Raw genomic sequence first — 11,457 nt, forward strand, 5'->3', positions numbered from 1 at the left:
ATTCAATGAAACTTAGAAGATTAAAATACCGATAAAATTGTCAAAATATGCTCAAAAGTACAAAGTAGGTGGTAAAATATTCGACTTTAATTTAGAATGTTTGAATGCTATTATAAATTTAAAAATATACTTTTGCTATGCTAAGAAATAGACACACTTATATATGTACATATGTATATACATACATACATATTTATACCTGATTGCTGTTGCATTCTGCGTTCATTTATCTTTGCATATCACCTAATTCGTCTGTATAACACTAAATTCTTACAAATTGCTATGTGTATACATATAGTAAAAACCTTATTTAATTTGGTTTCGATTGAAGAAGCCTGTCGAGTAACTCCCATACATTTGGTCATATTTCGAAAACTATATGTATAAATTCTAACTAATCTACATACTCAAATTTTGCATCAGTTAAAAAATAAACTGTTATTTTAATAGAATTTTGTTCTAGTTGTAAAAGTTCTTACCATACCTGCTAGAAATACCAATTTCAAATTAATATTATTGTATCGCAAAATACTTACGAAGTAGTAAGACTTAAACTTTACTTGCGTTCAAACACAAAGTTGATACGGCTTTGTAGCATTCGAACTTCCTGACAAATTCGACAGTTTGCTTTGGTAATAACCAGAACTCAAATATTAAATTTCAAGAAATTCCATCAATTAGTTTCACAAAAATCAAAAATGTAAATTCGGACCCTAGCTCTTTTTCTAAGTCCGAAAACGACTACTTCCCTAGCTCTTATATACCCTAATAATTGATAAAACCGTGACATAGCTAAAAAAACTTGAGATACATGCGTATACATACAAAGCGAGAAATCGATAGACCGACATCTTGCTAAAAATAGTTTATTTATACTTTCATGCCATGGACAAGTGTGTTTCCACCGAAAACTCGGTGTACGAAATGTTGTGCTATCGCAGCACATTTAATTCCTTTTTGTATGCAATGTGGTTAGTATTTTATCAGCTATTGAGTTTGAATAACAGATAATTTAAAAATTGAGAACAGAACCACTTTGACAATTCTTAGTTAGAAATATGAATTCTAAGAGAGTATCAAATTAAAAAAAGTTCGAAAGTGGTAACAGTTTTATATTTGTCAGTAGAGTTGGCAGCAAAGAACATATGACTATTTGATTAATAAGCCATAAGTGACACATCCTGTATTGTATACATTTACATAATTTACTTAAATTATTACTGATAAGATCGGATACGTCATCAATTGGTCAGTTTTTTTGTTTATTCTAATCAAATACTTAAATTACAAAACAATATTTACCAAAGTTAATTAAATAAAAGGGAAACTATTAAGATGCTATTCAATAATGTAAATATTACACACACACACACTTTTATTAATTTTTTTATTATTTAAGTGCACTGATTGTACTACTGCATTTTACAAAAGTAAAAGTCATTCAAAAGTTTATAAAAGGCCCAGTAAAACTTGATTTCTTTTTATTTAACAAGAAGTTTTACTATACGGCGTATTGTTGGACCACCTGAATTTTACAAGACAGCAAAATTTGAAAAAAATGAAATTGATAAATCAAATTTTTATTTTAATAATATTAAACTGCATCGGAACTGCAATTTCTGATGGTAGAACCTGTTATAGTTGTCGGGGTATTAATTGTTTAAGAACATCAAAAAATGTTGCGGTTAAATGTAAAGATCCAATTGATGATTGTATAACAATTTTTGAAGGATGTAGGTATATCACTCGGATTTTAAAAATTTTTATTTAATTTTATTCTTTTTACAGTTAAATTTATGAAGTATTAAATTTAAAAGCTAGTAGCTAAATAATAAAATACTATGCATAATTTAAAAAGAATTTTTTTTAGTTGAAATTGTTGCGAGGGGCTGCTATTCAGAAATTGAATCAAACTTACGAAGAAAATGCAATGATCCTGATCACATAGAATGCGATCAATGTAATAAAGATTTATGCAATGTATTGGGAAGACGTGATTATAAGTGTGTACAATGTAATTCTAAAGATGTATGTAAGTTATAAATTATATAATTTAAATGATTAAATATTAAGTATTAAGTAAGGAAATAATTCTGTTATTATAAGAGCAAATGAAGTAAAATTTTCACTAAATTTATTGCAAAAGTTAAATTTATGCATAATTTTTGAATTTATATCGGTCCCTATCACGAGTTGATGATTGCATGAGATCAATTTAAAGTAGTTTTTCTAAATTAATTCAAAATTGAGTGGTTTTTAGTTTTATTGCACTGTATTCTATTGGACGTTACTATTTGTAGAACGATTTAGATATAATTCACAATAACACCTCATTAGCTCAATTTCTTTTGGGATGTTAATGTAATATTGTAATTTTAATTTAATTTTTTGATCAATCAATTTACTTTAAAAATCTATAATAAATTTATTAATTTACCTTTTTTAAGGATGTAAATTGTAAAAACAATATATCAAAATTAGAGCCACAAAGATGTCCAATTTCATCTTCTTCCAATTCATATTGTTATTCTAAAGTTACTGAAAATGATGTTGTGATTCGAGGATGCAGTAGTAGTACAAAGTCACAGAATGAATGTTTAAATGACAACAATTGCGTATTGTGTTTATCTGGTGATATAGATAATTGTAATGGTGGAAAAATATTAGATGATGGTAGTGGTACTGAGAAACCAACTGAAAAACCAACTGAAAAACCAACTGAAAAACCAACTGAAAAACCAACTGATACACCAACAGAGAAACCAACAGATAAACCAACTGATAAACCAACTGATAAACCAACTGATAAACCAACTGATAAACCAACTGATAAACCAACTGATAAACCAACTGATAAGCCAACTGAGAAGCCAGGAGGTGGTGGCGCTTCATCAATTTCTATAACAATGGCGTTACTTATTTTACCATTTTTAATTCAAGTTGCATTGATTCCGTGTTATAAAAGTTAATTCGCATAAATAATATAAATAGAGCAATGATTAAATAAAATTATATTAATCAAATTTTAAAAACTATTTATAAAATATGTATTCAAAAATTCTTTGTTGAAATAAACTAAATTCATCTTTAAAGTATAAATGAATATAATACCATTCACGATATTTTACAATGAACCTTATTAATACCCTTATGTTATAGATCATTTGAAATTCCTTGAAGAAATGTCTTCACGATTACTTTTTTATTGGGAAAAGATTTATTGTACTTCCGCTATTTTGTTCTGATTGTATAAACTTAACAGTTCTAATTCGAGAATTACAATTAAATTATGATTTAATATGAGTCTCTATAAACCTTCTTTTTTGTTTTCCACATTAAAGTTTAAAAGGCTATAGAAAAAGTCATAATTTTTGTATAGTCTTTTATTTCAAATTTCTATACAGTTAAATTTTAATGTATGGCCTATATAAGAAATTATTTTTGTCGAACTTTTTCTAAGTATATAAAATATTTATATAATTATCAAAATTTAAATTAATTTTCTCCTTGCTCTCTGGGTATTTGGGCCCATATGTATACACATGCAGATCAATATCGTTGTATTTTTCAATTAGTTACAAGTAAATAATGATATCAAAATCAACGTTCAGCTTATCATTATTGATTTTTAAGTGCTATTGGTTGATAATTTAGACCCATAATATATTTATGTATATATATATTTATATATATTCATAAAGTGGATTATGATAAAATATTAAAATATTTAATATTATTATCATTTTATTTAATTTTTTTTTGATAATTTTAATATAAATCTTATATGTTATTTATCCTTTATTTTAGTTTAGTTTTAATCGTTCGTACTATTAGTTGTTCTAGAAAATTAAAAACAAAATATATATAAAAATAAATATAAAAATTATAAAATTTTAGACCGTCGAATTCGACAATTCGCATGATTAAAATGAAATTGTATAAAAATTTAGTTTTGACAATAATTTTGTCATTTGCAAGTTTAAATATAGTCAATGGTTAGTATACCGACTTATATAATATTAAATATTTTTAATTTAATAATAATTTAAAATTAATGTAAATTAATTAAATAAAATTAATTTAATAAAAACATAATAACAAGAATTTCCTGTGGAATAATTAATATTAATAATAATTTATAATTTTTTAAAATTAAAATTCGAAATATTATTTGGAATAATCATTTGGAATGTTGAAAGCAGTAATTTTTATAGATAAATTATTTAAAAAAGTTTTTCAATAATTGCATAATAAATTCACAATAATATAAATTATTTACAAATATTAAATTTTAATAAAAATTATTAAATACATTTTAATTTAAAAAAAAAGTGTGAATTTAAAAAGTTATAATTGCAATAATATATTTCAATTATATAATATGTAAAATGTTATATTTACACTGAAGAGGGAGTATATATGCTATAGTAACATATGAAGAGGGAATATATGCAATAGAAAACTGTTTTAGTATTATTATCTTGGAAATATTCTTGATTTTTTCTCTTAAATCGATCCAAAACTTATTATGGAATTCTTAATGCAATTCTACATGCTAGAGAAATATAAACAAACTATGTATGTATTTTCGCACGATATATGTCAATTATTGTTTCCGTCGGTCCGTCTGTCTGCCCGGACGACTAATTGATTTTCAAGAATTTTCATATTCAAGTTTCATATGTTGATCTGATAATTGATCAACTTTAGGATATACAAATATCTGATCCTATAAAAAGATCACGCTTTGGATTTTATAAAGACACATACATACACAGTTGTACAACAACAAATATCATTGGTTAGAATATCAAAAATGGGTAAAATTTTTGTTCCGGACTAGATGCGAAATATCAAGGGCTTCCGAATTTCAGGGATTTTAACGAATTTTCACGAAATTTTTACTTATCTAAGTTTTTGTAATTATAACTTCGTTGCTGAGAATAATAGGAACTTCAAACAAACAGTTTCAGAATGGTCTATTTTATGTACCTTCGGAATACCAAGTAGTCGATCTTTAGAGAAAATCAAATTTTTCTCTTGATTTTTTTTAGTTTTTTCTAGCTACATAATTTCGTAAGAAATTTTTTGAAAACTTGATGTTTTTTTTTTTTTAATTTTGCCCAGCCTCTTAAACTTTAATTTAAGTCCTCAAACATAAAAACAATTTCTATGTCAAGGTTTTAAAAGCCCTATTTTTCACTATTTTTGATTTTTATTAAACGCTGTAACTATCAACTATCAATAATTTTGGATAACGAGAGTCATTAGAAAAAACAGTTGGCATTTTTAAGTGCCGTTATTTTAATAAAAAGCCTGAATTTTAATGTTTTTATTGAAATTTTACAAGTAATAATAAAATGGAAACGAAATTTTATAGAAACTTTTAATTTGAAAAACAAAAATTGATTTTAAAAAATTTGAAATTTTTGAAAAGAAAAACTAGAATTTTGTATAAGGAAAAATAAAAAAAAATCTAGTAATCAAAAATTTTTTTTCGAAACTTTTCTTAGTAAAAAAAATGAATAGGTTTTTTATTTTTGCCAATTTTTATAAGAAATGGTACCTATATGGTTTGAAATTTTTAAATGCATTTTTCTCAAATTAGGTGCAATTTAAAAATTTGAAAAAAATATTTTCGACATCTAGATACCATTTGTCATCTGAAGTTATTAAAATTATCCAGCTGGAGCGAATTTTTAAAGACATGCCACACAAATTTTGACATTTATTTTAGTAGACAAAAATTTTTATTTTTAATAGGAAAATTTAATTTTTTTTGAACAAAATGGAGTTTTTGGTATTTACATTGTGAAGCTAATAAATAATTAAAAAATAATATTTAATGGGATTAATAAACCTTAAACATACATATTTCTACAAAAACTAAAATTGGAATACGGTTGACACAACTAAAAAGATGTTCCAGTAAAGCAAATAATTTAAAATATGAGATTGAATAGAAATTGTTTTGAAAATAAGAAAACACAAATTTTTGCCGAATTTTGTAAATTTCATAGGAGAGTTTGTTTTGAGAAATTTGTATAATTTTTTTATAAAGAAATATTAAATTGAATTTAATTTTAGTTTTATCAACATTTGGTTTGATTTTAATTGAATTTGTGGCTCACAATATTTGTGGTTTGTGTACTATATCTTCTGTACCATAAAAAGTTTTTTAGTATATAAGGACTTAAATCAAAGTTTAAGCAACTGGGAAAAATTCTATAAAAAAATTTCAAAGTTATAAAGAACTTCTTACGAGTTCTTATCTAGTTAGAAAAAACTGAAAAAATAAAACAAACGAGAAATTTGATTTTCCCTAAAGTTCGAATGCTTGGTATTGCGAAAGGTACATCAGCATGTCTATTAAAAGCCTTTTACTAAGCCTTTCAGAAACTATTTGTATGAAGTTCCTATCTTTTTCAGCAATGAAGTTATAATCAAAAAAACTTGGATATGTGAAAATTTCGTGAAAATTCGTTAAAATCCCTGGAACGCGCAAACCAATATTGAAATTAACGAAAAACAAATTGTACAAATTTTTTAATAATATAAATTGATTTCTTAGAAAATGTTAAACATTTTGTGGAAAATATAAAATTGTGGTCGGTCATATGCTTACCGAATAATATTGCCTACAAAGATTTGATTTTGAGCAAAAAAGTAACAATTGTAAGACATTCCAAATATACAAAATTGCAGTTTGAATTAAGCCATATCATTTTATAATAATTTTATAAAAATAATGTATGTATATTAAATTGTAAATAAATTAAATTAATATATAAATATTTTTATATTTTAAATATAGGTTTAAATAAGGGTCTATTTCAAGATTTACCAATACGTTGTTTAACATGTTCTGATGAAGATTCTTGTAAAGAAACTGAACCAAAATATCATACATGTGAATTAAATACGGATACATGTTTAACTATATTTAATGAAAATGATATTGTTATAAAACGTGGCTGTTATTCAGCTAATAAAATTAGTTGCGATGATAAAAAAAATTCATGTTACGAATGTAAATCAAATGACTGTAATATAGCAAAATCAAAAACTGAATTCATTAAATGTTATGATTGTTCAACATTTGATAATCCAGAATGTGTTAATGTTGTTGAAAAATCAAATGTTCCAATAATAGAATGTCGTGAATCATGTATGTCTACACTTATATATGTTGATGATAGAAATTTAACATATGAAGCGGTTAGAACATGTTTAGATGACAAAGAAAAAGAAGATCAAAAAACTTGTGATGATGAAAAATTTTGTAAATCATGTAAAGAAGACAAATGCAATGGTGGATTATATCCTGCAGATCGTTTAGAATGTATTCATTGTTCGAAAGAGGAATGCCAGAGACCGACAAAATCAAGAACATGTGCTAATATACAAGAAAATGATAAATGTATTATTCAATTTGATGATAAAGGTGTTGCGATTGAATATGGTTGTTTAAGCGATTTACCAAAAGAAGTTATAAATGATATGTTAATTAATAATACATTATATATGTGTGATGATAAAAACTGTAATGTATATGAAAATATACCAAAAGAAACAATTTGTACTGCGTGTACATCAGGTAAAACAAGGGAATGTATAACAGATATTAATAATGATATTATTCAAACTAACACATGTAATAAACCACCAAATACAAATTGTTATACAAAATTTAATAGTTCAACTGGATTAATTGAGAGAGGATGTTGGTCAGATCTTGTAAATCGTGAAGAAAAAGCGGCCTGTCTTGATAAAAACAATGAAAATTGTAAATTATGTAGTGGGGACAGCTGCAATAAAGATGTAAGTAAAATGCATATATTGATATGAGTAAAATTTGCTAGAAATATTATTAATTTGTTATAAAAACAATCGAAACAATAATTGTGAAGTAAGTAAGGGAAGGGCTATATTAATTTAATTTGGAATTTAATTAACTTTCCTCTGATTAAAATCAACATTTTAAATAACACTTTAAACCATAGAATATGGTTGCCGAAAATATTGTATTTAAGTAAAATACTTATAATTATGTCAGATTGAATATTTTAATTAAGTTTAATGGTCTAAAATTTGAACTTATATGTTATATGATTAATATAATATGTTTTTGTAATATACAAAAAAAAATGTTATAAAGAAATTTAATTGCTGCATAGTTACCATATTCATATTATCTAATCGAAAATTAAAACGGGTGCGTTTCTCTATACGTTTTTAAATTTTCATCAGAAATAATTTAAAATAACTATAGTGGTCATGTATATACATATATGTATATATAAATATATATATATATATATATATATATATATGTACATATATTGTTTATTGTGCTATAAAATACACATGTGTTTACTTATAAAATAGTATTTTTGTCGGGCTATTTAAGGTTTTAAATATTTAAATTCAAACCTTAAATAGGCTGATTAATTTTGTTATTGATTTCCAAATTATTGTAATAAAATACAATCTAATTCATAATTTCGTCACGTGATTTTAAGCCTTTTTAATCTTTTTTTTTCGCTTTTAATTTTAACTAATTTAAATACAACTTTAAATTTGTCTAATTACATATTTCTGCAATATTTTAGAAAATATATTTTTGGTGCTAGAAGTTGGAAGTTATTAACCTATTTTAAGGCTATGATTTAATTTTAATAATGTATAACTAATTTAATAAATTAAAATTAATAGAAACAATAATGAGCAATGAAATAAAAATTCAATTTTTATTATTTTGTAGATAATGCCGAAAGATCGTCACTCATGTATGGTGTGTGATTCAACAAATGATGAAAATTGTCATGATAAACCAGAAAAAGATGAATTATGTTTTAATTATATTAAAGATGATATCTGTGTTTCAAAATATATAGATGGAAAAACAAAACGTGGCTGTTCAGCGGATATTGAAAGTTGTAAAGATCTTGATAACAAATCTTGTAAATTATGTTTAGGTAAAAATTGTAATAAACAAAATTTGAAATCAATTTTAAGAGATGACAAAAATATTGGAATTTGGCAAGATTTACCATTAAAATGTAAATTATGTAAAAGTGAAACAGAATGTGCATCATCGGAAAAAATTACAACAGAAGTATGTAAAAATAATAATGATGAATGTGTAACAATATTTAATAAAAATGATAAAGTAGAATATCGAGGCTGTTCATCAATATTAAGTGAAACAAATGATAGAGCAAAGAAAATTTATTGTGACACAACACCAGAATTATGTCCACTATGTAAATCAAATGAATGTAATATAGCAAATAGTAAAAAAGAATATGTAAAATGTCATTATTGTGGTTGGCCAGATTCTACGTCATGTAATGCTGATATTAAAGAACAAAATAAATTCCCAACAAGAGAATGTCATAAATCATGTATGACAGCTGCATATAAAAAATTTGAAGATCCTGCTGATATTGTTTATAATGTTGTCAGAACATGTTTAGATGATAAAGAACCGCAACAACAAAATGATTGTAAATCAAATAATGATGAATATTGTAAATCATGTGATGGTGATAATTGTAATTCAAAAATCTTATTTGAAAATTGGGCTAATTGTTTTACATGTGAAAATTCTGAACAATGTAAAGGACCATTATCAAAACAATGTGAATCATATCAAAAAATTGAACGTTGCTATTATTTATTTAATAATGATAAAGAAGCAATAAAGGGTGGTTGCTTGAGTGATATATCAAAAGATATTATAAGAGGTTGGATATCTGATAACAAAATATCATTCTGTGACGGATCAGATTGCAATAAAAATTTACCTACAGATCAAAAATGTGTAAAATGTAATTCAAAAGAGGATGAAAAATGTGCAACTGAACCTGGAAGTTATAAGGAAAAATTAGAAACCTGTTCAATACCCAACTCTAATTGTTATATGAAACTTGAAGGTAAGCCATTCGAATTTTTTATATGTATTCGCATTTATTACAATTTTAACCAAGTTTAAATAAAACTGCCATGAATAATTTTAAAAATTAATCATTTAGAAAATAATTTCATATCTAAATATGTATATAATTAGACAATCATATTAAAATTTCAAAAATATTTTTATAGATGGAGCTAATATTCGTGGTTGCATGAGTTCTTTAAAATTAGAAATACTTGAATGCGTATACGATGTAAATTGCCATTATTGTAATGGAGAGGAATGTAATAATATGGTAAATTATATATACATATAAAATTATATTGTACATATATATATATAAATTTTATTTTATATTAATTTATAAATTTCAATCCTTTGATTTAATTAGGTATTTCCACCAAATCGGCGTAAATGCTATGTATGCAATAGCGCTGACAATAAAGATTGTCATGAAAAACCTTCAACTACAAAAATCTGTCCAGTCTATTCCGAAGATCAAAAATGTGTTAGCAAATATACAGAAGATGGAAACACAGAACGTGGTTGTAGTAATCAATTAACATGTAATGAGAAGGATGAGAAAAAATGCCAAATATGTGATAAGGAAAATTGTAATACCGTCGATTTGAAATCATTGAATAGCTCTGCAATGATAGTTGCCAATACAATTTTAATTGTTTTCTTAGCCTTATTAAGAAATTATTTATCATAAATTGACAAATTTTCATAAAACGTTTTAAAATAGTTAATTAAGACAGAACTGTTTAAATTAATTTAATAATTAAGTGTATTTTATTTTTATTTACATAAATACATAGATTTCATATTAAAATATAAATTTGATTAATTAATTTAAAATATAAGATAAAAAGGAACTATTACTATTATCTAAAATTAGGTACGTCCAAAAAAATTCTTAAATATTTGGTCATATTTTTTGTGCAAAATACAAAAACAAATTTGACCAAAAAGTCAATTTAATATAGGTAATTAACCCCAAGCCCAACCAACTGGTAATTAACCCGAAGTCAATTTAACAGGTAATTAATTCCAACCTGAATTAACTATATGTACATACTTGATGATGTCTTATGTATACGTGATTGTGGATGTCCTTAATTTTTCTTTTCGGTGACTGATTTGGTTGTAATTGGTTGTCGTGAAATTTTTGCTTCCCACTTTTTCCAACTAAATTTCAAATGAAGATGTCGAAGAGTTCGTTATAATTTGCTTTTTATCAAATCTTCGAAATGAAGATCTTATTTTAACAAAATGAAGAAATTTGGTATCACTGTTTCTAATAGAAGTTCAGTATTAATACGTTAAAATTTTACGCTATTCAAGATAGAAAATGACATTTGATTCCCAAATTAGAATGAAAATTCGATATAATAAATTTCCTCTGTAATAATATTAAGAACAATTTCTTTTATCATAAAAAATTTGCAACCAGTTGTCGGGTTTTTAAGTTGATACTTCAAATTATTCGTTAATTCAAACTGGTTCTTCACTAATTTTTGAAATAATTTTTCTTT

The 11,457-nt window shown here is 24.6% G+C and overlaps 3 protein-coding genes across 4 annotated transcripts in view; 2 read left to right on the forward strand and 1 right to left on the reverse strand.

Annotated features, from left to right (window-relative positions):
* The window catches only part of LOC129615759 (uncharacterized), a 155,247-nt gene that overhangs the window by 20,514 nt on the left and 123,276 nt on the right, over positions 1–11,457 (reverse strand). The gene's annotated exons all lie outside the window — the stretch shown is intronic.
* On the forward strand, positions 1,498–3,035 carry LOC129615762 (G8 domain-containing protein DDB_G0286311-like). The gene is made up of 3 exons (XM_055531135.1): positions 1,498–1,733; positions 1,871–2,028; positions 2,448–3,035. The coding sequence occupies exons 1-3, from the start codon at positions 1,559–1,561 to the stop codon at positions 2,967–2,969; spliced, it is 855 nt and encodes a 284-aa protein (XP_055387110.1). The 5' UTR covers positions 1,498–1,558; the 3' UTR covers positions 2,970–3,035.
* On the forward strand, positions 3,922–10,760 carry LOC129615760 (uncharacterized). Its single transcript, XM_055531132.1, has 5 exons — positions 3,922–3,995; positions 6,815–7,821; positions 8,765–9,938; positions 10,108–10,214; positions 10,311–10,760. The coding sequence occupies exons 1-5, from the start codon at positions 3,929–3,931 to the stop codon at positions 10,632–10,634; spliced, it is 2,679 nt and encodes an 892-aa protein (XP_055387107.1). The 5' UTR covers positions 3,922–3,928; the 3' UTR covers positions 10,635–10,760.

The sequence above is a fragment of the Condylostylus longicornis genome, unplaced genomic scaffold (assembly GCF_029603195.1).
Source record: "Condylostylus longicornis isolate FDR11 unplaced genomic scaffold, ASM2960319v2 ptg000145l, whole genome shotgun sequence".
Taxonomy (NCBI): domain Eukaryota; kingdom Metazoa; phylum Arthropoda; class Insecta; order Diptera; family Dolichopodidae; genus Condylostylus; species Condylostylus longicornis.